The sequence below is a fragment of the Rhinatrema bivittatum genome, chromosome 1, assembly GCF_901001135.1.
Source record: "Rhinatrema bivittatum chromosome 1, aRhiBiv1.1, whole genome shotgun sequence".
NCBI classification, from domain to species: Eukaryota; Metazoa; Chordata; class Amphibia; order Gymnophiona; family Rhinatrematidae; genus Rhinatrema; species Rhinatrema bivittatum.
The window spans coordinates 720,681,307-720,708,046 of record NC_042615.1 but is presented as its reverse complement, the minus strand read 5'-3'; the positions used below and the strand labels follow the sequence as shown (position 1 = coordinate 720,708,046).

The following is a 26,740-nucleotide window of genomic DNA, read 5'->3' as shown; positions in this document are numbered from 1 at the left end:
TCTGCCTACGTGGCAGCCCGCCAAGGAGGTCGCCATTTTGCCTGCCTGCTCGCTGTCGCTATCGGCTCTGATTCGCTGCCTCGATTTAGCATACAGATTCAGCGCTCAGGCATCGGGCGCGTATGTTAGGCGCCCGAAAGTGATAGGCGCACGTTCATAGGCGCATACTTTCGGCTGAGAGCACACCAGAGATAACAGACGCGATGGAGCGTATGAGAGCCCATGCGTCCGCAGAGCCGGCACCTCCAGAATCAGGCAGAGCTCTAGGCCTCTGCTCAGCATGCCACACAGAGCGAGGAAGTAGACTCCCTATGTGCCCAATGTGAGGAGGCCCTGGGAGTTCCAGGCCAGGGCCGGTCCCAGCCCAGATTGACTGCCAGTTCCTCAGGGAACACCCCGAACCTAGCAGGCTGCGGTGAGCAGCCAGGGAACCCTACAGACCTGGTGCCCCTCCGGCTAGAACCTGCTTCGCTCTCCTGGGTGGAATTATTCTAGGGGATTCACGCCTTTGTCAAGATGCAGTCTGATCCCCGACCAGACCCATAGGTACAGGATGACCCTGCCCCTGGACCCTCTAAACCTAGGCATGGCCACCCAGAAGCCCCACTTATGGGGACTCGGATTACTCTGAGGAAGAAGGCGAGCTCCCCGAGGAGGGAGAACTTCCCTCGGGGATAGAGCTGTATCGAACCATGAGACGCTTCTTTCTTAAGGAGGATCTTCCAGACCTGGTCTCTCAATGCCTGTCGGAGCTAGCTATCCCGGGCCCAGGCACCCCGGGGGAACCTAGAATGAACCCCCTGCTAGAGGGCCTGCGTCAAACGGCTCACCATTTTCCCCTCCTTCAAGCAGCACAGCAGCTAATCGATCTGGAGTGGAATGCGCCGGAGGCCTCATTCAAAGGGGGGTCGGGCTTTGTCGAGCATGTACCCCCTGGACCCGGCAACCAAGGAGCTGCTGGTGTGCCCGAAGGTAGACGCCATAGTTAGCGCAATTGTGAAGCGCACCACCATTCCGGTGGAGGGAGGGGCGGCCCTCAAGGATGCACATGACCGGTGCATGGACGCCATTCTGAAACAAGCCTTTGAGGTGGCAGCCATGGCCCTACGAATTGCGACCTGCTGCACCGTGGTGACGCGTTCCTGTTTATCACAAGCCAGGACCAACACCCTGGGAGAAGAAATGGAATCAGCCCTCTCGTTCCTCACTGACGCTGCCTCAGACTTAGTCCGTACAGCAGCCAAGGGAGTATCATCCTCAGTTGCAGCCAGGAGACAGCTCTGGCTACGAAATTGGTCGGCCGACTCCTCCAAGACACGTCTTACAAGAATGCCCTTTAAGGGATCCCTCCTGTTCGGCAGCGACCTCGAGAACCTGGCTAACAAGTGGGGCGCATCTCCATTGCCCCGTCTACCAGAAGACCCCCACACACAAAAAAAAAATAATTCCCAGTATCTCTCTAATTATATAGTTATCATTATAATCTGTTTCTGTGGGATCATTTACTAGCCAAAGGACAAGTAAACTTTCAGAAAGTGTCTTGCCCTACCCAGCTTGACCTAGGTATAAACTGTTTCATTTTGAGATTATAAGTGCTGTGGGATCTTTTACATTTACTAGCTAGAGGACCAGATCCAGAAGAGTCCAGGTATAGCCAGTTTGGGTGTGGCTCACTCAGTGGCTAGAGGTAGCTAACTTGTGAGCCAGCAGAAACAATACAGACTGTGCACAGCCCAGGAGAGGAGCCAACTGTTTCAGTGCAGATAAGATACTAGTTTTTGGAATTACTGCTCTGTGTTTCATAATCCCTTTTTATTCTAGTATTGTATATTAATCTGTGGTTCCTTGATATTAGTTTGCTTCTGTGTAGAAAACTGCTCTGTGATTTCAAATCCCTTTCTATTCCAGTACTGTATACTAATCTGTTTGGTTTCTTGATTATATTGTATACTAATCTGTTTGGTTTCTTGATATTAGATTATTGTAAAATTAAAAAAACCCACACAAAAAAAAAAATAAAAATTCCCAGTATCTCTCTAATTATATAGTTGTCATTATAATCTGTTTCTGTGGGATCATTTACTAGCCAAAGGACAAGTAAACTTTCAGAAAGTGTCTTGCCCTACCCAGCTTGACCTAGGTATAAACTGTTTAACTCCTGTATTTCTAATGTAGTCATCCTAACTTCATAATAGGCATCCAGATAAATTAGTAAATTGATTATTCCTTAGGTGTACCAATCAATTAACTTACCTAAATGAGTGCTATTCAATGCAACTGCTGTGGAGCCTTTATATTGAGGGTAATCATATGGAAACTTAAGGCTTGCCCCTTTTGTTCAAAACTCTCTACCTTGGAAAAGGAGCTGGATGACTTTAAAGCTAAATTAGCTTCAATAAAGAGTCTCAGCCACGGTACATTATTCAGGAAATAATTTCCACTTACCACTGAATAACCAAAACTCAAGAAAAAAGATTTACTGTGGGCTCAGGTAGGATAAGACCTGTAACCCACAGACACCCATTATTGAAAGCTGTGCAGTCCACAACTCTATCCCCCCACTCACACAGGCCATTAAGGAACTTAAAAAGTATTACAGTGGGCTCTGGTAGAATAAGACTTGTGTTCCGTAGACACACACTGTATCAAGTGCAACAAGTACAAAATGCCGTATTGAATTCTGAAGAAGTCCTTGAGAAAAAGATTGAAATGTTATCGGAAAAGAGAGAAAAAACCCAATGCATACAGAAATTCCAGATCAGAAACCAAAGGAAAAAGCTCACAGTGATGGATGACTCTGTCATCAGAGGCATTAATCTCTTCCCTTGCACAAATGCAAAGAGAAAAGTGGATAACAAAACTCAACTAAATAGGTCACAAAAGGAGTCCAGGAACAGTAGTAACCTGAACAAAGAAAGCTGGAAAGCTATGAGCACAAATGCTCGTAGTTTGGGTAATAAAATCCCAGATCTGCAAGCCCTAATGGTGGAGGCGGACTTGGACGTTGTTGCTGTCACGGAAACGTGGTTTACGGAATCTCATGACTGGGATACGGCAATACCAGGCTATAACTTGTTAAGGAAGGACAGAGAGGATAGGAAAGGGGGAGGAGTGGCTCTTTATGTCAGAAACAATATCCAAGCATCTGAGCTGCAAGGAAGATGGGGCAATGAAGAAGCACTATGGGCCGACTTTAAAAATGGATGCCCCATTTTTTTTTTTTGGAGTGGTTTACAGGCCTCCAAACCAAAAGGAAGAGCTGGACAGAGATCTGGTTGAAGACATTCACAGGATAGCAAAGAAAGGAGAAGTGGTGATCGTTGGAGACTTTAATATGCCAGATGTAGACTGGAGAATCCCATCTGCAGAATCTAATAATAGTAGAGAAATAGTAGATGCCCTGCAAGTAGCTTTGTTCAAACAAATGGTAATGGAACCCACGAGAGAAGGAGCTATACTCGACTTAGTGCTCACTAATAGAGATAATGTCTCAGACGTCCAGGTGGGTGCCCACCTCAGCACCAGTGATCATCAAACGGTATGGTTTAATATCACAAAAAGGACACGGAAAAGAAGCACAAAAACCCAAGTTTTGATGTTCAAAACACAGACTTTGATGAAATGGGGAAGTACCTGGAGGAAGAACTAAAAGGCTGGGAAAACGAGAGAGATGTGGATCAACAGTGGACCAATCTAAAAGGAGCAATTACCAAGGCAACTAATCTATATGTTAGAAAAGTAAAGAAAAGCAAAAGAAAAATGAAACCTATCTGGTTCTCAAAGGAGGTGGCTGACAAAATAAAGGCTAAAAGAACAGCGTTCAAGAAATATAAAAGATCCCAAAAGGAGGAGCACAAAGAAGAATATCTGGTAGAACTGAGGGAGACGAAGAAATTACCGTATTTTTCGCTCCATAAGACGCACTTTTTTTCCCCAAAAAATGGGGGGGAAATGTGGGTGCGTCTTATGGAGCGAAGGTAGTGTCTCTCCCTCTCGCGCGCCGTTCCCCGCCCCCTCCCAATCAGCATGGTGACGCGGGTGGGTCATATTCTACCGGCGGAACTTGAGCTCCCTGCCCGTCTGCTGTTCCCGGGTGCATCTCCCTCTCGCGCGCCGTTCCCCCGCCCCCTCCCAATCAGCATGGTGATGCGGGTGTGTCACATTCTGCCGGCGGAACTTGAGCTCCCTGCCGGGCTGCTGTTTCCGGGGTGCATCTCGCTGCGAAGGCCGGCGCCGCGCAGGTCAGGCATCAGCTGTTTGAACTGCGTGGGCTATGGAGGCCCCTCCAGTTCGGATGGCTGGCATTTGACCTGTGCCGCGCCAGCCTTCGCAGTGGGATGCACCCTGGGAACAGCAGACCGGCAGGGAGCTGTTTGAACTGGAAGGGCCTCCGTAGCCCACGCGGTTCAAACAGATGATGACTGACCTGCGCCATGCCGATCTTGCAGTGAGCTGCACCCCGGGACCGGCGGGGAGCTCGGGCTCTGCCGGAGGACCTCTCTTGCAGTCCAGAGTAAGAACTTCACTCCTTGTGGTTTGGATGTATTGGAGGGTCATGGGGGTGGTATACTGCCTGGGATGGAGGACACATGACACAGACCAGCAAATAGAATTACTGCCTGTGCTGATTAAGTGGCTACCTGTTGAAATATTAGGAGCAATTGCTCTCCTAATCAATGTAATATAGCCCTGACTATTTATTATTGAACTTTGGAGCAGTCATGAAAGTTTAAAATAACTGGTGTGAGAGCGCTGTGTGAATGAGGGAGAGAGTCTGAGTGTGTGATTGTCTGTGGGTATGTGTATATGTGAGGGAGAGCCAATGAGTTGAGTGGGGGAGAGTGCTAGTGAGTGTGAAAGAGCCTTGTATGATTGTGAGGGAGAGAAAAGCAGCAAGTACCTGTGTGGATGTTCTCTTCCTTACTATAAAAAAAAACAAAACCAAAAAAATATCCCATGGACTGCCACCAGCGGGGAGCTCCGTACAGAGCCCATCAAGGGGACAGAATTATTTTTCTTAATTTTCCTCCTCCAAATCCTAGGTGGTGCGTCCTATGGTCAGGTGCGTCTTATAGTGCGAAAAATACGGTAATCAAGATGGCAAAAAGTCAAACGGAAGAGAGGATTGCCAAAGAGGTAAAGAGTGGTAACAAAACATTTTTCAGATACATCAGTGAAAAGAGAAAAGTTCAAAGTGGTATAGTGAAATTGAAAAGTGGAAAGGATCAATGTGTGGAGAGACGAAGAGATGGCAGAAATATTAAATGAATACTTCAGTTCTGTGTTCACTAAAGAGGACCGTCACTAGTTAACAAGAAACTGGAGGGGAATGGAGTAGATGTAACTCCATTTACAGTAGAAAATGTATGGGAAGAGCTGGTGAAACTGAAAGTGGACAAAGCCATGGGGCCTGATGAAGTTCATCCCAGAATACTGAGGGAGCTCAGAGATGTGCTGGCGGGTCCGCTGTGTGTCCTGTTCAATAGATCCCTAGAAACGGGAGTGGTGCCGAGTGATTGGAGGAGAGCGGTGGTGGTCCCGCTTCACAAGAGTGGGAACAGAGAAGAGGCTGGTAACTACAGACCGGTTAGCCTCACTTCGGTGGTGGGAAAAGTAATGGAGTCACTGTTGAAAGAGAGAATAGTGAACTATCTACAGTCGGGAAAATTGCTGGACCAGAGGCAGCATGGATTCACCATTGGAAGATCCTGTCAGACAAATCTGACTTTTTGACTGGGTAACCAAGGAATTGGATCAAGGAAGAGCACTCGATGTCATCTACTTGGACTTCAGCAAAGCTTTTGACACTGTCCCGCACAGGAGACTGGTGAATAAAATGAGAAGCTTAGGAGTGAGTGCCGAGGTGGTGGCCTGGATTGCAAACTGGTTGACGGACAGAAGACAATGTGTGATGGTAAATGGAACTCTCTCTGAAGAGAGAGCGGTTTTAAGCGGTGTACCGCAGGGATCGGTGTTGGGACCGGTCCTTTTCAATATCTTTGTGAGCGACATTGCGGAAGGGATAGAAGGTAAGGTATGTCTTTTTGCGGATGACACTAAGATCTGCAACAGAGTGGACACGCCGGAAGGAGTGGAGAGAATGAGATGGGATTTAAGGAAGATGGAAGAGAGGTCAAAGATATGGCAGCTGACATTCAATGCCAAGAAGTGCAGAGTCATGCATATGGGGAGTGGAAATCCGAATGAACTGTATTCGATGGGGGGAGAAAGGCTGATGTGCACAGAGCAGGAGAGAGACCTTGGGGTGATGGTGTCTAATGATCTGAAGTCGGCGAAACAATGTGACAAGGCGATAGCTAAAGCCAGAAGAATGCTGGGCTGCATAGAGAGAGGAATTTCGAGTAAGAAAAGGGAAGTGATTATCCCCTTGTACAGGTCCTTGGTGAGACCTCACCTGGAGTATTGTGTTCAGTTCTGGAGACCGTATCTCCGAAGAGACAGAGACAAGATGGAGGCGGTCCAGAGAAGGGCGACCAAAAAGGTGGAAGGTCTTCATCAAATGACTTATGAGGAGAGATTGAAGAATCTAAATATGTACACCCTGGAGGAAAGGAGGAGCAGAGGTGATATGATACAGACTTTCAGATACTTGAAAGGTTTTAATGATCCAAAGACAACGACAAACCTTTTCCGTAGGAAAAAAAATCAGCAGAACCAGGGGTCACGATTTGAAGCTCCAGGGAGGAAGATTCAGAACCAATGTCAGGAAGTATTTCTTCACGGAGAGGGTGGTGGATGCCTGGAATGCCCTTCCGGAGGAAGTGGTGAAGACCAGAACTGTGAAGGACTTCAAAGGGGCGTGGGATAAACACTGTGGATCCATAAAATCAAGAGGCCGTCAATAAAGAGTGGGTGGCTTGCCAGAATGACGGCTACTGCCTGGAGATAATACCCTTATTCAATAAACATACACATGGTTACTGTGACTCCAACATCGCTCTAAGCTACAACAGCAAGAGGAAATGTGGAAAAAAGGATTCACACTCACAAAGCGGGGAGTAGCTGGCTTGTTACGGCGGTTACTACCCCAAACCAAATAAGCCTGATACTTCACGTTCAACCCAAATCCAGCATAGCTCCCTGCTTCAACGGCAGGGGAGAAGAAAAACTGATACTTCACGCAGATCCAGCATAGCTCTCTGCTTCAACGGCAGGGGAGAAGAAAAACTGATACTTCACGCAGATCCAGCATAGCTCTCTGCTTCAACGGCAGGGGAGAAGAAAAACTGATACTTCACGCATATCCAGCATAGCTCACTGCTTCAACGGCAGGGGAGAAGAAAAAAGGATTCACACTCACAAAGCAGGAAGTAGCTGGCTTGTTACGGCGGTTACTACCCCAAACCAAATAAGCCTGATACTTCACTTTCAATGCATTTCCAGCATAGCTCTCTGCTTTAATGGCAGGGGAGAAGAAAAACTGATACTTCACGCATATCCAGCATAGCTCCCTGCTTCAACGGCAGGGGAGAAGAAAAACTGATACTTCACGCATATCCAGCATAGCTCACTGCTTCAACGGCAGGGGAGAAGAAAAAAGGATTCACACTCACAAAGCAGGAAGTAGCTGGCTTGTTACGGCGGTTACTACCCCAAACCAAATAAGCCTGATACTTCACTTTCAATGCATTTCCAGCATAGCTCTCTGCTTTAATGGCAGGGGAGAAGAAAAACTGATACTTCACGCATATCCAGCATAGCTCCCTGCTTCAACGGCAGGGGAGAAGAAAAACAACCAATAAGGGCTGAATAACATAGTCTGGGTAAAACAAATAAGCATGGGTGTAGCTTGCTTATTGCGGCATTTACTTCCCCTACTACCCCTAACTAATCAAGCTTGATATTTCACTTGGATGCAGCTCCATCACTGCTCTCTACATTAATGGTGGGGGTGGAAGGGAAATAGAACCAAAGAGCTAAGAGAAACACATAAGTATGAGAAAAAATGTGTGAAGCTTGCTGGGCAGACTGGATGGGCCGTTTGGTCTTCTTCTGCCGTCGTTTCTATGTTTCTGTTAAGACAAGTCAAGGAGGAACCAGTACCCTTTTCCTAGACCATCCAGAGGTAGAAGCTGTCAACGCTTCAACCCTTAAAGGGCTCGCTACCAAGCACCTCGTTCTCAGACCAGGAACCAGTCCTTTCGGACCAGGCACAACAAGAGGGGAGCCGGCTCTGGTTCGGGTCCTGGCCACACCCGACAATGAGAATAAGCCGACCCATCTGGGGGAAGAAGCCATAGGGGGCAGGCTAACCCTATTCTACCACAGGTGGGTCCTCACCAGTGTCCGGGAAGGGTATTACCTGGACTTCCTTCATCTCCCTCCGGACAAGTTTGTGGAATCTCCTTGTCCGCCCCTCAAAAGGGCAGCGCTGGAAACTACCTTGGGGAGGCTCCTGTCCCTGAAAGCCATAATCCCAGTGCCTGCATAGGAGATAAATTCAGGGCATTACTCCATTTATTTCATCGTACCCAAGAAAGGGGGGCACCTTCAGACCCGTCCTGGACCTCAAGTCAGTCAACCGGCACTTAAGGGTCCCAGGATTTCGCATGGAAACTCTGCAGTCAGTCCGAAGTGCAATACAGCCAGGGGAGTATCTCACATCCCTGGATCTGTCAGAGGCTTATTTGCATATCCCAATCCATTGGGATCACTAGCGCTACTTACGCTTCAAAGTCCTGGATCAACACTTTCAGTTCCGGGCTCTACCTTTCGGGTTAGCCACCGCGCCGCGGACCTTTACCAAGGTAATAGTAGTGGTGGCGGCGTCACTCAGGAAGGAAGGCATTCTCGTCCATCCCTACCTAGACGATTGGCTGATCAGGGCAAAGTCACCGGAGGAGAGCCATCGGGTGACCAACAGAGTTATATCTCTTCTGGAAAGCCTAGGATGGGTAGTCAACACAAGCAAGAGTTCCCTACAGCCTTCACAGTCGCTGGAATACCTAGGAGTCCGATTCGACACCCAGGAAGACAAGGTCAGCCTGACCTCCAAGAGGAAATCAAAACTCCGGAATCGTTTACAGACTTTACTGAGCACCACCCGGCCCACAGCTTGGGATTACCTACAGGTCCTCTGCCTAATGGCCTCCACTCTGGAAGTGGTTCCATGGGCAAGGGCTCATATGAGACCGTTACAACGCGCCCTCTTATCTCGGTGGCGCCCACGATTACAGAACTACACCATGCATCTACCTCTACCGGCCAGAGTTCGGCATCAGTTATGGTGGTGGCTGCAGCCCGGCCACACGAGCCGGGGGTCAGAAATGTCCTCTCCACCCTGGACCCTACTCACTACAGATGCCAGCCTCCGCGGCTGGGGAGCACACTGCGAAGAACTAACCGCCCAAGGGCGGTGGAACAGAGAAGAGTCGGGGTGGAACATCAACAGAGTAGAGGCACGGGCAGTCAGGTTAGCTTGCCTGCAGTTTGCCCACAGACTTCGCAACAGAGCAGTCAGGGTGATGTCGGACAATGCCACCACGATGGCATACATCAACTGGCAGGGCGGAACCAGGAGCCGACAGGTATCCTTAGAAATAGCCCTCCTGATGGTTTCGGCGGAAGCAAATCTCCAGGACATCTCCGCCGTCCACATCGCCGCGAAGGACAACACCACGGCAGACTTCCTCAGCAGAGAAAGCCTAAACCCGGGGGAATGGCAACTGTCGTCCACGGCCTTCCAGATGATTGTGGATCAGTGGGGGACGCCGGGCATGGACCTACTAGCGGACAGGTCCAACGCTCAAGTACCCAGATACTTCAGTCGCAGAAGAGATGCTCTTTCCCACGGGATCGACGCCATGGTGCAACCAGGGCCTCAGGGGATCCTGCTATATGCCTTCCCCCCCCCCCCCCCCCCCATGGCCCCTGCTGGGCGCCATTATACACAAGATTCAGCGACACAGAGGCCTGGTTCTTCTGGTGGCTCCGGACTGGCCAAGAAGACCCTGGTACGCAGACATGAGAATACTACTGGCAGGGGATCCTCTACCCCTGCCCCCTCACGGGGACCTGCTGAGACAAGGTCCCATCCTCCACGAGAATCCAGCTCAATTCTCTCTTACGGTCTGGCCATTGAGAGGGCTAGACTGAAGAAAAGGGGATACTCGGGGCCGGTAATAGATACACTCCTCCGAGCACTCAAGTTGTCCACATCACTAACTTATATAAGGATCTGGAGAGTATTTGAAGCCTGGTTCGAAACTCGCAGCACCAATCCACATACCGCTAAAATCCCCATCATTCTGGATTTCCTGCAAGATGGACTTCAGAAGGGTCTGTCCCTCAATTCAATCAAGGTTCAGGTGGCAGCGCTATCCTGCTACGGCCCCAGGAGTTGACGGCAACAGCATTGCCACACACCCAGACGTTTCACGTTTCCTGAAAGGAGTCAAACACATTCGCCCGCCACTGAAGTGGCCAGTGCCCCTGTGGAACCTCAACCTAGTTTTGGACTTCCTAGCGGGACCCACCTTCAGACCCCTCCGAGGACTGTCCCTCCGGTTGTTAACCTTGAAGATGGTGTTGTTGCTGGTCGTATGCTCAGCACGCCGCATCTCAGAGCTACAAGCGCTGTCCTGCCGCGATCCGTTTCTCAGGATCACCCCAGGGGCTATCCATCTTCGCACTGTTCCTTCCTTTTTTACCCAAAGTAGTCTCACACTTCCACCTCAACCAAACCATATCCTTGCCAACCACGGAAGGGTTGAAGAGATCGGAAGAAGGTCGAATACTGTGTCATCTCGACATCGGCAGGCTGCTGTCCAGATACCTGGAAATGTCGGAAACAGTACGAAAGACGGACCACCTGTTCGTCCTTCACACTGGGAAGAGGCAAGGAGAAGTGGCCTCACGAGCGACTATTGCTCGCTGGATCAAAGAAGTTATTAAAGCGGCCTACGTAGAAGCGGGAAAACCACCACCTCTACGAGTCAAGGCTCACTCTACCAGAGCACAGCGGCCTCCTGGGCAGAAACTAGGATGCTGTCGCCTGCAGAGATATGTAAAGTGGCAACGTGGTCCTCCATCCATTCCTTCTCCAGATTCTACTGTCTGGACGTCCAGGCTAGGGAGGACTCAGCGTTTGCAAGGGCAATCCTAAACGTACCTCGGGCAGCCTCCCGCCCAGTCCGGGAGTAGCTTTTGTACATCCCATTTGTAATGAGTCCATCTGCTACACGCTAGGAAATGGTGAGATTACTTACCTGATAATCTTGTTTTCCTTAGTGTAGGCAGATGGACTCAGCATCCCACCCGGCTGCCAATATTTATGGGGATTCACAGTTTCGAGGTAAGCCATGTTTCCTTACATAGGGCATCCACCCTGCCGGGTGTCGACGCCTTCCGGTTGTGAACACTGGCGGTCTCCAGGTACTATCAATCGGTCAGGTTAATCATGTTCAGTGAAGCAATCGGTCAGTCACACATATCCATACAGCTTTTGCAAGGAAGATTACTGAGCGTCTGCACTTCCTGCAGGGGTATATGTACCACGTACTGACGTCAGATCCATCTCCAACTGCTAGCACGAGCACACTATACCCATTTGTAATGAGTCCATCTGTCTACACTAAGGAAAACGAGATTATCGGGTAAGTAATCTCACCATTATTATTTATAGGACCATCATAACACCTGCGGGCATACCAGCATATTTTAGCTCAAGGTTTTGCCACATCAGGTCGTGTTTAATCATTGGTCCAAGTCCTTTATTGTTTCCTTTATATTCTATTTTTGTTTTTTAATTTTTGTAAAATATATATCGGGGTGATACCTTCCTTTTCGGTGACTCAAACTTTCAAAAGACGTGGTTATTTAAAGTCCAGTCCGCGCGTTTCGCATCGCTGCTTCAGGGACTGTAACAGATCACATCACTTCTGTATTTTATCACTGACAGGTAAGTTCATCACTGCCCCGTTACTTTTTAGGCTTTCTGCAAAGGACAAATACTGTCGTGATTCAATGTTACTTGCAGCACATACATTTAAATATTTGTTTGGCACGTACCTGGGCAAGCTGGATACAGACAACAGTGAACTCACCAAACCTTGCCGCCGTTTCCTCTTGTCGGCGTCTGAGCAAGGTTGCCGCGAGAGTACCGCTGATTATATGTGGTTTACCATGTTAGAGCTGTGTGGAATCATCACATTTCAGCTGTGTGTGAACTATGTTCACATGAAATGGACCCATTCTATTTCCTTGTTAAGGCCATAAGGATTCACTGTTTTTAATTGAAAAATCCAGCGTTGTTCGCTTTGACGGAGGCGTTTGATTCTGTCGCCTCGTCTCCAGTGTGCATTTATTATCTCCAAGACTGTCCATTTTATTTCAGAAAAAGTGTTTGTGTTCAATGAAATGTGTGACCAATGGCTCCTCGGTTCTTCCTGTCTTCAGGCAGCATTTGTGTTCTGTCAGACGGGTGCGAATAGGATGCTTTGTCATGCCCACATAAGTCAGTGGGCATGGGCAGAATGTGGCATAGATTACAAATGAGGTTCTACATGTGAACTGAGGTAGCAGCAGTATGCGACCCAATGAGGTACATATTGTGGTCTGTGATGACTTCAGAGCACAAAACGTGCAGTTGACACAATTACTAATTGTGGTGCTAGATATTGATGCTTCACGTAAACTTGAATGTACAACTTGGTCCTTGATGTTTCTTCCTCTTAAATAGGCTATTCGTATAGGCTCCTTGAACATAGGATGAAGATCCTGCAAAATTGACCAATGCATTCTGATAGCTCTGCTGATAGAGGGGGATGCCAGTGAGTGCCTCATGACCAGTGTCTGCGGGTTCGAATCTGCCGAATTCTTTGGAAGAAATAAATAATCTCGATTAGAATATAATGCTCGGCGGTATGCTTTTTTTTTTTACACAAGATGTTGGATATCCTCGTTGTAAAAACCGTGTTGTCAGTTGTTCTGCCTGTAATTTGAATTCTTCGTCTTCAGTGCACAAGCGTAGAATGCGCATGAATTGCCCAACTGGAAGATTGGACTTGAAAACCTTCGGGTGGAAGCTGTCAAATCTCAACAGATTGTTACGCTCATTTTGCTTCCGAAAAAGTGTAGTGACAATTGTCTTCTCGTCTGGTTATGAGAATGTCTAAATATGCAACTTGATGCTGGTCGTAATTTATTGTGAATTTCAAACATTAATTTAAATCTTTCAACCAGGAGTGAAACTCTAACAGGGACGCTAAAACATTTAAAAACATTTCTATAGCGTCTTTCAAAAGCGAAATAGCTCACCAAAACGGTTTACAGAAATAAACAAGAATTTAAAAATAAAAAATAAAAATAAAAAATGGTAAATAAAATGAGATAGTAGCAACTAAATTAAGTGAATAAAATAAACTAAAATATAAATAAACTATACTGAAAACAATAAAAAATAAAAAAAGTATAAAGCAAGAGTAGTAAGAGTAAGAAAAATATAATAAATTCAATTAAACCCTAAATCTAATAAATCTCCTAGTAATTAAAATTAACTATACTAAATTATTTTACAAAGACAAGAAAAGTCAGAAATAAAGAATAAAATCAGACTAGAGAAGAACAAATCTAATGTCCTTTTGATAATATCCGCTGCAATACATTGATGTTAACTGTAAATAATATGAAACAGTGTATGCCGGTTTAAAGATAATTATAAAATCCTGTGCCTAGATCCCCGAGCGCTTCTTTAAGCAACTGCAGATAGAAAAAAAAAAACAGTGTATGACACTTCAAGGTTGATTATATTCCTGTGCCTGGATCCCCAAACGCTTCTTTAAATACGTGCGTTTTTACTAATGTTTTAAATTCGGTGTGATTCACAGTTTGTCTCAGCGTATTAGGAAGTGAGTTCCAGAGTAAGGGACCCGCTACCGAAAATGCTCTTTCTCTGGTTAAATTCAACCTCGCTAATCTCACTGTAGGAACATCTAGCAAATTCTTATTAGCAGATCTATGACTTCTCGTTGGTTTATATAACCTTAGCGTGGAACATAACCATGATGAATTGGGATTAGGAATGAATTAATGATAAAACCTTGTATTTAACACGATATTTAATTGGAAGCCAGTGCAATTCAGATAAGATGGGTGTGATATGGTGTCTCATTGGTGAGCCTGTTAATAAACGGGCTGCAGTATTTTGAATCTGTTGTAGTGGTTTTAGAGTAGAATCGGACAAACCTAAGAAAAGACTGCTACAGTAGTCCAATCCAGAAAATATAAGGGATTGAAGAACTGTTTGGAAATCAGATTTAAACAAAAGTGGTTTTAACCTTTTTAAAGTATGCAATTTGAAAAAAGAGGTTTTTACTAGGTGAGAAACATGATTTGTTAACGATAACTTAGAGTCCACTTGTATTCCCAAGTTACGTGCAACTTTTTAAATTTCTATAACCTAGTTTCCTAATGTGATTGAAGGCGGTGGACTATTTACTGGGTTTTCGATTACACTAAGTAATAGAAACTCAGTTTTTTTAGTATTAAGTTTAAGTCTGCTATGACTTAACCACTGCTCGATGGTATTTATGTATAACTTACATAAAGAGATAATATTGGTCCAGGAGGATTTATATGGGACAAAAAGTTGTATATCGTCCGCATAGATCTTAAACTGAATATTTAGTGCCGATAGAATTTGACACAAGGGCAGAAGATAGATGGTTAAATAACACTGGGGACAAAGAGGACCCTTGAGTGACTCCTGTAGTTTGAAAATAGGTTCGAGATGATTTACCCTTAAACCTTACTTAATAGCAACGATCAGTTAGATGCGAAGACCGCAACATCCTCCTGAGGACAGTCAAAATTCCCACGATCCTGGAATTTCTGCAGGACGGATTACAGAAGGGATTGTCTTTCAACTCCAAGGTTCAGGTGGCCGCATTGGCCTGCTTTGGAGCCAAAGTGGAAGGCACCAGCCTAGCATCTCATCCGGAAGTCTCCCGATTCCTGAGAGGGGTCAAGCAGATTCAACCACCCCTAAAGTGGCCAGTACCCCTATGGAACCTCAATCTAGTACTAGACTTCCTAGCGGGAGCCTCCTTCAGACCTATCAGACGCCTAACCTTGAAGGCAGCATTCCTAGTGGCAGTATGCTTGGCCCGTCGCATTTCCGAACTTCAAGCACTATCCTGCCAAGAACCGTTCCTCAGGTTCACACCGGGATCCATACAGCTAAGCACGGTCCCCTCCTTCCTTCCAAAAGTGGTTTCCACTTCCACCTAAACCAAACCATCTCGCTGTCATCTCCAGACGAGCATAAGGATTCTGAGGAATCACGCCGTCTTCGCCAGCTTAACGTCGGCAGACTCCTAGTCTGATACCTACAAAGGTTGGAATCCGTATGAAAGACGGACCACCTATTCGTCCTTCACAGCGGGAAGAAACAAGTGGAAACGGCCTCGTGGGCAGCCATAGCCTGCTGGATCAAAGAAGTAATCAAGCCTCCGCCCCTACAGGTCAAGGCCCATTCCACTAGAGCCCAGGCAATGTCCTGGGCAGAAACCAAGATGCTGTCACCCGCCAAGATCTGTCGGGCAGCGACATGGTCCTCCATTCACACCTTCTCCAGGTTCTACCGCCTGGATGTCCAGGCATGGGAGGACACAGCATTTGCAAGGGCAGTACTAAGTGGGCCACGGGCAGCCTCCCACCCTGTCCGGGAGTAGCTTTTGTACATCCCATTGGTCCTGAGTCCATCGGCTATACGCTAGGAAATGGAGAAATTACTTACCTGATAATTTCGTTTTCCTTAGTGTAGACAGATGGACTCAGTATCCCACCCATGGCTGCCGCCAAACACGGAATCTCGGCTGACAATCCCCGAGAGCAAGACAAACATGGGTAAGCCATGCTTTCCTCTAGTTAAGACACCCATTGTTACTGGGTGTTGGCGTTTCTTGGTTGAGTGCACTGGCGGTCTCCAGCTCTAACCCGCATCAACCAGTTCAAGTTAATCACCTTAAGTTATTCAAGTTAATCAAATTATCCAGTCACACATATAGCCACAATTGCTTTTCGAAGAGAATACTGAAGAGCAGAGCTTCCTGCAGGGGTATATGTACTGGTGGTGATGTCAGATTGAAATCTGACTTCGTTTCCAACTGCTATCAGGAGCACACTATACCCATTGGTCCTGAGTCCATCTGTCTACACTAAGGAAAACGAAATTATCAGGTAAGTAATTTTCTCCAATATAAATTATGAATGATAACGTGATCTGACCCAAGACTAATGTTAACTGATAGCCAGCGAGCATCCGGTTCAGAAGCCTGCCCTAAGAATTGAGCACCCAAATTCTTATGAAATAAGTTAATAACCCCACGTTTTTTATATTATGCAGGGGAATAAAAGTTCACCAACCAAGCTTGTTTTAATTTGATCGCCTCTGCTTCAGAGAGATTAATTTCTTGGAGCAAGACCACATCAGGTCGCAGAGACTTCAAATATGTCAAAATTCTTTTCTGCTTTATTGGATGTGAAAGCCCATTAACGTTAAGAGAAACTAAATGGAGCGTTGACATAGAGGGGAAAAATGAAAAGTGAAACCCAGAGAGAAGCATCATATGACCTATTAACAGTAAAACAAACAAAAAATGACCATCCCCGAAAGTAATTAATAAGCAAAGCAGAAGGACATGGATAGCCTTAGAAAAAGCTAGGAGAAAAAAAGAAAAATACAAACATGCAACATGTCATGAAAAGAAAGCTGCAACCTAGGCTTCAGCAGCATCAAGGTAGGACCAGTGGCTGACATGATCCAGGAGCAACACTTATAAAAAGTGAGAAAAAAAATAGAAAAAGAAAACAGTGTGAATATCCTGAAAAATCATCATTCAAAAAGAGAATGATACTTGATTATGCACCAGCGGGAGAAAACCTTTTACTCAATGCACACTTAAGCTGTGGAATTTCTTGCCAGAGGATGTGGTTAAGGCAGTTAGCTGGGTTTAAAAAAGATTTGGGTAAGTTTCTAGAAGAAAAATCCATAAACTATTAAGCAATAGTACCTTGAGATTTATTTAATGTTTGGGTACTTGCCAGGGACTTGTGACTTGGATTGGCCACTGGAGAAGTCAAATTACTATTAGTTAAGTTGACTTAGGGAATAGCCACTGTTTATTACCGGAATTAGTAGCATGGGATCTTTTTAATGTTTGGGTACTTACCAGGTAGTGGTAAGTGGGTAGTGGCCACTGTTGGAAACAGAATGCTTGGCTTGTTGGACCCTTAGTCTGACAGTATGGTAATGTTTTATGATACATGTCTGGCACTTTGTGTTGCTTAGTGGCTATAGAAAGAGGTCACGGCTCAATTTTCTATAGCTCATGGATCAAGGAAGCGGTGGCTTCCACATATTTCTGTAAAGACGTATTGGTGCTGGAAACTCTGAAAGCTCATTCCACTAGGCCTCTAGCATCCAGGGCAGAAGGTCAAACTGTTACTGGAGATTTGCTTATAGTCTACCTTCTCTAAGCACTATATGTTTGGGGTGCAAGCTAGCAGGAATGCTGCTTTTGGAACTGAAGTCTTGAGAGCAGTCTGGCTTGGAGGCTTGAGTACGTTCCACATGTTTGGTCTGGTCTTGTAGGTTAAGGAAGATGAAGTCTAATCTTAATGTTAATTGCCTTTCCTTGAATCCTGTCAGACTAGTTCTGGTTTCCACTCATATAGGCGGAGGTTGTGGAAGTTGGTCCTCCAAGTTTTTTGAGTTGCTTTGTGTTTGATTTTCTTTTTTTGGCCCGCTTGGAGTCTTGGGAAGGGAGAATAGTGGGGTTATGTTTGGACTGGTGAATTGGCAAATGTTCATTTGATAGTATACTGGATAGGCAGTCTACTTCACCAGCTCTTGCGCTAGGGGATAATGTCAACAAGCCAAATAGGTTTTCCATCTGCTGGCAGAAGGTGATAACCTATGTGTTGGGACTGGTCAGGCAAGGTAAGATTAGATTTCACTTTCCTTATTCTGCCAGACCAGTCCCAACATGTGGGACATACCCAAACCTTTCTTTTTCCTTTACTGATTGGGTTATATAATTTTTTTTTTTTTAACCTTTGCCTGTTTAATTGCCCTTCCTGCTTATTTGTTTTTCCTGGTAACTTTCTCTTTCTTGCCCCCCTGTTATGCCAACACACCAACAGCCTCCATCTGTTCAATAGATTTGTGTTCCAGGAGAGTTGCACAAAGAAGCCTTGGTTCAGCTGCTTTCAGCATAGTTATTGCCTCGTCTTCATTGAATATGGTACAGTGAGCAGCCTATTCTTATTCCTGGCAGCAGTCTTGTCACAGCAGGTTTTCCATTAAAGAAATCTGCCAGAGAAAGCGGTCTACTATGTTGAATGTGAGCGGTTAGAGTATCTGACTACTAGTCAGAAGATGTCAAATCCCATCTATCAATATTTTTATGACCTTTTGTAAATCTTTTATCTCCCTGTGCCTTCAATTATTTAATTGAAATTGATTTATACTTATAACATTATAGCTTTTACCTTTTTGAAACTTTCATAATATCTGGATTCAGAATCTGAGAATACTAGCCTGTTCAAAATCTTTTATAAAAGCACTAAAAACATACATGTTCACATAAGCATTGTACTACAAAGTACAATGAATATCGAAAGAAGTAATGCTAGTACTAAATTGCAAACACTCCATTTAATGTGAAGGTATAGCATTTTTGTCATAGTTAGAATGTTAACTATTGCGTTCTTGTTGATGGTTTTAATATGAATGTTTATTTCTGTACTCTGCCTTGAATGTTTGCTACGTGGGTAGATTAAAAAAAAAAAAAGTTGAAAACTTCCATTCCAAATTGATGGAATGGAAATTTCCATTCCCATATAGATGAAAAGATAAATCAGAATTAAGAATTTTTTTTAAACATTTTACTATTAAATCAAATTGCACAAGAGTGTAGTTCCAAAATACCTTAAAAATAATATATCAAAGGATAATGAACGTAGTGATGAAGTCAGTGGTCATTTTGAATGTAAAATGTGTTTAAAGTATGACCACTTCCATTTCTTATTCCTAGGAATTTGCCATGAGGTGTTGAAGCCTTGTTTCGCCAAATCTGAGCGACGAAACCTAAATGGCGCAGCATGACTTTGCTCCAGCCTGGCTTAATTTTCCTAATCCACCATCAACAAAGGTAATACTTTTTTTTTTTTTTTTTTCCATACAGTCCCTCTTTCTTACCAGGTCTGCAAGGATCCCAGTATTGAATACCAAACCTGTAGTTATCATTTCCATAGTTGTCCTTATTATACTCATTCACAGAAGAGAAGAGACTAACAAAACGAGTTAAGTGGAATACTACAAATATAAAACTAGCTGCACAGAAGAGGGAATACCATAAATTTTGAATTATCAATGAATTATATTCTGTACAGTTTTGGGATATATATGTTTTCCAAAGCCTGGTATACCTATGAGATGAATACACTGTATCAAGAGTATGATTCTGCAAAACATAAACTTAAAAGCAGAGGTAAAGATTTTTATTTTGGTAATATTTTTATATCATCCTTGTCAAAAAAAAAAAAAAAAAAAAGGAAAATTGTAAAGATCATTAATTTTTCAGCAGAACCAAACTCCTTTCATAAGTCCTTGTATTTTGTGCACTGTTCTGGATCCGATTCACAGAGACTGGTCCTTGAGGTATGGATGAACAAGTCTAATTTCTCAGTATCTCGAGTATATATGAGAGATTTGCATACATCGAAAATGCAATTGTTTTATGTATATTTATTGTGAACATACAGAAAATGACTGGGCCACATGTGCCTTAAGGATTCATTTGGGATTTTCAAGCATTCTTGATAATTTTAGCATGCTAATTGATACAGGAAAGGTTGGACTGTAGAAGAAAAATAAGTAATAGAAAGGAATAGAAACATTTTCTAAATTTTGAGCACCAACCACAATTTGTTTTGAAGGCAGGGGAAAACTGTGCCCCTCCCCACCCAACTTTTTTTTACATAACTTTTTGGTTTCACTAATTTCTTATTTTCTTTTTCTTTTCGTATTTTTTTTAAATTTGCATAAGACTTGCCATACTGAGTCCATTAAGCCCAGTATTCTATTTCCAACAGTTGCCAAGCTAGTCACAAACACCTGGCAGGATCCCAAAGGGTAGGTGGATTCCAAGCTGCTTATTCCAAGAATAAACAGTAGTGGATATCTGCAACTTGACCTAATAATGGTTTATGGACTTTTCCTCCAAGAATTTGTCCAAACCGTTTTTAAACGCAGCTACACTAATAGCTTTCACCACATCCTTTGGGAGTGAATTCCAGAACTTAATTATGCATTGAATGAAATATTTTCTTTTATTAGTTCATTGTGTCCCCTAGTCTTTGTACTTTTTGAAACAGTAAACACTCATCTTGTTTGGCATTTTTTTTGTTTTTGCCTTTTTCCCTTCAGTCTCTCTCACTTTTTCTCTCTACCTCCTTCTCTCTCTCTCTGGCTTGTCACTCCTTTCCTTTTTCCAACCTCCCCATTTTTTAACCTCCTGGCAACAGCAATGGCATTGGTCTTTGCATCAGTCTCTTGACTTGGACTGATGTCAGCTGTAGCTACTTGTGACTTGAGGGAGGTGGCTCTTTGCCTTAGCCTGCTGCTGTGGTTCCTCCTGTGCCCAGGTCCACTGCTGTGGAAATGGTTTTTATCTGGGCCCATCACAGCTTCTCTTGTGGACTGCTCCTAACTTCAATGGCAGCCTTGACTGTTGTGGAGGCAACTCTTGGGCTAGCATGCTGTTCTCTTAAGATCTATTTGTTTGCCTGCTTGGTAAGGAATCATACAGTTGTGCAGTATACTGTATTTATATTTCTAGGATCTAACATTTGTTTCATCACAGCATGAACTTTTTTTTTTTAATTTAATATTATATTATAATATTATGCTGCCAACAGTTATTGTGTGATTATTTTCAGTCATTACATTTTGAGAAGCATTCTGAAAACTTTGTACGATCAGAGCATCGTTATGATATCAGTCGTAGACGACACAACTCCTCAGATGGCTTTGACTCTAATATTGGACGTTCTAATGGAGGTAATGTAAATTTTTTTTTTTTTTTTTTTTTTGGGGGTGGGTGGGTAAAGGGATATTCAGTTAACCCTTCATCTCTCATACCTACATATCTATGTACAGTGCTTTAAGAAATCTTGGTATATTCTAAAGCCCTGCAGGACAGAACTCCACTGCTGTTGATTTAACAAGACTGGTTTACTAAAATCAACCTTTCCCTTTTGTTTCAAAGGATTTCATGATATAAAAAACCTTGATCAAAGATCAAATGGGTATTCATGTCATCTGAATTCAAAATGGAATTTACATTTTTTATAGCTATTCTGTTTTTATATAATACAAAAATTGAACATATTTTGGCCCCAATTCCTCTGTTTGCTTTACCCTCCTTTTCCCAGAACTGTTACAACCAGCAGTTATCCTAGGACAAGCAGGATGGTAGTCCTCACATATGGGTGACATCACTGGATGGAGCCCTATCACGGAAAACTTTGTCAAAGTTTCTAGAAACCTTTGACTGGCATACTGAGTCCACCAAGCATGCCTAGCATGCTATGATCACTGCAGCCACAGGGGTCTCCCTTCAGTCTTTTTTTTTTTTTTTTCTGCGTTGCTAATAGCCTCGCGTTCAAGGAGCTCTGTAAGTTCTCTCTCAAACTTTTCCTCACAGAAAAATTATATTTTTCTCTTTAAAAAAATTCCCTACAAGGGTCTCCCTTCGAAGCACTCAGTGAGTACCGTTCCGGGTAATTTTTTCAATCTGTTCCTGTCACCTCACATTGGTATCCGCAGGCCACGGACCGTTTCCCGGCCTTTATTTCAATCATGGCCACAGGATTCAAGAAGTGTCCAAATTGCCCCGGAACGTTGTCGATAACGGACCCGCATGAAATATGCGTTCTTTGCCTCTGTTCCAGTCACAATGTCCACACATGTTCTACCTGCGCTCAGATGACTCCAAAGGGCAGGCATGCCGGACTGGATAAAATGGAAGATCTTTTCAAAAACGTTACTCCATCCACTTCGACACAGTCGTCACAGAGGATAATTCCTTCTTCCACCGATAAACCTCACTGAGGAAAGAAAAAAACCAGTGACCGACCATCCGTCTCGGACTCCCTTTGGGGCATCGGTGGCTGCTTCTTCGATGGCTGGTAAAGAGCATTGAGAAAAACGATGTCGCCGTCATCGGACAGACTTCATGCCAACTGGAGTAACTGATACTGCATCGGCATCGATGGCCATCGAGCTGATAGGGAAGCAGGCCTGGGTACATGAGCCTCCATGCCCCTCTGTACCTGAGGCACCGAGGCGCTCTCCACCGTGTTCGGTGTTGCAGACTGAGCCACCACATATACATGTGGATGAGCCACTAGTGCCCATCGTACCTTCTCCTGTGTCAATGGACCCGGTCTCAGTCTCCAGGGAAGAAGTGACTACCATGATACAACAAACAGTCATCGAGGCATTCCAGAAATTGCAGCCTCCACAGACGCTGAGACCCGCACCGGCATCGCAGACATTGGTATTTGAGCCTCTACTCAACAGACTCTATGCCTTAATCGGTACGTTTCCTACGCAACCGGCGCCGATGGATCCTCCAATGACTCCGGCTATACCCATTCCGGTTTCATCGGAAGAAGAGGACGTAGACTCTGACCTTTTTACCTGGTCCATCCGGACTACAAAAACACCAATGACCAAAACATCCATCGATGCCTCTTCCCAGTCCATCGGAGGACACCGGACGTAGATTCCCATCGATGCCATTCGACTCACCATCGATGCCTGGCTTCTCTTCATTGATGCCAAAACATCCTCCTGAAAAGCCAACAAAAATTTCAATGATGCCAAAACGTCCTCTTTCACAGGACACTCTTCCTCCACCTGGGTCCCATTTCCAATCCCATTATAGTCCATGGGAAGATGTGGACACAGACTCAGATACAGAAGACCTCTTATCAGAGCCTTCCCCACAAGAGGAAAGAAGACAGTCCCCACCAGAAGACCTTTCTTTTGTAAATTTTTTAAAAAGAATTGTCAGAAACAATACCATTCGATCTGGTTACGGAAGAGGACACCAGGCAATAAGACACTGGAAGTCCTCCAGTTCGATGCCCCCAAGGAAGTCATGGCTATACCAAGCCATGATGTGCTTTTAGATTTGCAGCACCGCATATGGGAGCATCCCTGTACAGTTCCACCTGTTAACAGAAGAACAGATGCCACAAATCTTGTATAACACACACCAGGGTTTCAAAAACCACAACTACCACACCAGTCAGTAGTTGTAGAATCAGCACAGAAGAAAGCTAGGAAATAAAGTCCTCATTCTCCCCCCCGCCCACCCTCACAAGGAAAAGAACAAAAATTTCTCGTTGTCTTAGGCAGAAAAATCTTCCATGGTACCATGTTGGTGTCACGTATTGCAGCGTATCAACTGTACATGGCGCAGTATCAGAGAAATTTATGGAAGCAAGTACAAGATATCACAGACAATCTTTCACAACAACAAAAAGAACCACTCAATACCCTTATTCAGAAAGGCCTTGAGTCAGGCAAACACTAGGTCCGGATGGCATATGATTTCTTTGAAACCTCTGCATGCATGTCAGCTACTGGAATTAGTACAAGAAGATGGGCTTGATTAAAGGCTTCAGATCTTCGATCAGAAGTACAAGAAAAATTAGCAGATCTTCCATGCACCAGAGACAACCTCTTCGGTAATAAGATTCAGGATGCTGTCTCTCAATTAAAAGAGCATCATGAGACACTACGCCAGCTCTCAAAGTTGCTCAGCAGGAGCATCCATCCTCAGCACGAAAGCCCGCAAGGAGAGATACTAGGAAGCTCTTCTACCGACCTCCATAAATACTACCCACCTGCATCTAGCGTGCGGCCTTAAAGACCTCCTCAACGGGGTCGTCCGCGCCAGCCCAAACAGGCCAGAACTCAACCACCCCCGCAAACTGGACCGCCATCTGGGTTTTGAAGAATTCCCAGAGAACAGAACCCTCTCCGTCAATCCCAGACCTGCCTGTAGGAGGTCGGCTCCATTATTTCAGACAGAACTGGAGCCTTATCACTACAGATCAGTGGGTGTTAGCCATCTTGAACCAGGGATACCGTCTCAAATTTTGTAAGATACCACCGGATTCCCCGCCCACTCTACTGTGGTCACACAACCATCATAGCATCTCAACTAGAGTTAGAACTCTCCACCCTTCTGACTACCAGAGCTGTCGAAACCGTTCCCCAGTCTCAACAAGGCAGAGGGTTCTACTCCTGCTATTTCCTAATTCCAAAGAAAACAGGCGGTCTCCGCCCCATCCTAGACCTCCACAATCTCAACAAATTTCTTCAAAAAGAAAAATTCAGGATGGTCTCCCTTGGGACCATTTTTCCCTTATTACAAGGAGATTGGCTCTGTTCTCTGGACCTTCAAGAAGCCTACACTCACATTCCCATTTCCCCACTACATCGAAAATAACTACGATTCATAGTGGGGCTCACACATTTCCAATACAGAGTTCTACCATTCGGACTGGCTTCTGCACCTCGAGTGTTCACAAAATGGCTGGCAGTAGCTGCTGCACACCTAAGAAAATCAGCATACATGTTTTTCCTTACCTAGACGATTGGCTCATCAGGAGTCAATCCAGGCAAGGAGCTCTCGCTGCCCTAAAAAGCACCATAAGTGTTACATTCCCTGGGATTCTTAATAAACTATCAGAAATCCCATATGAACCTGTTTCAGCTCCTCACCTTCTTTGGAGCAGACCTCGACACCAGAGTTGCAAAAGCTTTTTTCCAAGCGACCGAGCACACAACCTTATGAACCTTGCAAGATCTCTGAGCAGGTGCACAGTAGCCTCTGCTCATCAATTTCTTACTCTACTGGGCCACATGGCGTCTACAGTCCATGTTACACCTATGGCGAAATTAGCCATGAGAAGGACTCAATGGACTTTGAAATCTCAGTGGCTCCAAGCTATTCAGCCACTGTCATCCCTACTATAAGTCACCCACCAGTTATGTCTCTCGCTTTGCTAGTGGACAAACCAGCCTGCCTTACAGACTGGTCTACCGTTCAAGCAGACGGCTACTCAACTAAACTTGACCACGGATGCATCCAACTTGGGTTGGGGAGCTCATGTCAGCAACCTCCAGACCCAAGGTACGTGGGCTCCACTCGAAAAAATGTGTCAAATCAACTTTTTAGAACTTCGAGTGATACGCTATGCCCTTTATGCCTTCAAAGCCTGCCTCTCAAACAAGACTGTGCTAATACAAACAGACAACACAGTGGCAATGTGGTACAAAAACAAACAGGGAGGCACAAGCTCCTATCTGTTGTGTCAGGAAACAGTGCAGATTTGGGCCTGGGCCCTGGCACACTCCATGCATCTCCAGGCCACTTATCTAGCAGGAATACAGAATGTCTTAGCAGACAGTCACAGTTGACATTTCCATCCCCACGAATGGGCTCTAGATCCCTGTGTAGCAAGCAAAATCTTTCAACGCTGGGGTCAACCAACCATCGACCTCTTTGCGTCCAAACTGAACCACAAAGTGGAAAGGTTCTGCTCCCTCCACAGCTGTTGACGTTCAGCAGGGACGCCTTTGCTCACCCCTGGAACAAAGGCCTTCTATATGCGTAGCCTCCAATTCCGCTCGTAGCCAAAACTCTCGTGAAGCTACAACAGGACAGAGGGTCAGATCCTCATAGCCCTGTACTGGCCTTGACAAGTATGGTTTCCCATACTCCTCGACCTCTCGATCAGAGAACCAATTTGCCTGTGTACAGCGCCCACTCTAATAACTCAGAACCAAGGCATGTTACGCCATCCCTACCTACAAACCCTTGCCCTAACAGCTTGGATGTTGAAAGCTTGATCCTACAACCACTCAATCTTTCGGCTCAAATCTCTCTCAGGTTCTCGTAGCTTGACGAAAACTTTCCACACAAATCTTACTGTTCCAAGTGGACTAGATTTACCAATTGGTGCACTCAAAAAGGTATTGACCCTTTCTCCTGCCTCACTCCATCTTTACTAGACTATCTAGGCAGCTCTCAGATTATGACCTCCAGACTTCTTCTGTACGTGTACACCTAAGTTCCATTGCAGCATATCACAAAGGCATAGGGGATGCCCCACTAACTGTGCAACCCCTAGTGATTCTATTTATGAGGGGTTTACTTCAACTTAAGCCTCCCATTTGACTACCGGTTACAGAATGGGACCTAAATGTAGTGCTTGAATGGGTCATGTGATCCCCATTTGAGCCTTTGCATTCCTGTGATGTAAAATTTCTTACATGGAAAGTCCTTTTCCTAGTAGCCACTACATCTGCTAGAAGGGTCAGTGAGTTACAAGCTCTTGTCACATACTCACTCTACACAAGGTTCCTGCAAGACAGAGTGGTCCTGCGCACTCACCCCAAATTTCTGCCTAAGGTGGTAACGGATATCCACCTTAACCAATTCATAGTCTTGCCCACTTTCTTCCCAAGGCCCCACTCTCACCAAGGCGAGAGAGTTTTGCATACCTTGGACTCTAAACGTGCACTTGCGTTTTATCTAGAACGTACTGCAGTCCATAGAAAATCCACCCAACTCTGTTTCTTTTGATAAAAACAAACCAGGAGTGGCAGTAGGCAAAAAAGCTCTCTCCAACT

At 45.0% G+C, this 26,740-nt stretch overlaps 1 protein-coding gene across 5 annotated transcripts in view; it reads left to right on the top strand.

Annotated features, from left to right (window-relative positions):
* GPBP1 (GC-rich promoter binding protein 1) overlaps positions 1-26,740 on the top strand; it is a 453,143-nt gene that overhangs the window by 41,067 nt on the left and 385,336 nt on the right. For all 5 annotated transcript variants that reach the window (XM_029576801.1, XM_029576791.1, XM_029576781.1 and 2 more), the window contains 2 exons: positions 19,059-19,175; positions 20,965-21,085. In XM_029576801.1, coding sequence (XP_029432661.1) covers positions 19,116-19,175; positions 20,965-21,085 — 181 coding nt within the window. In that variant the 5' untranslated portion in view covers positions 19,059-19,115. The remainder of the gene's footprint in view (positions 1-19,058; positions 19,176-20,964; positions 21,086-26,740) is intronic.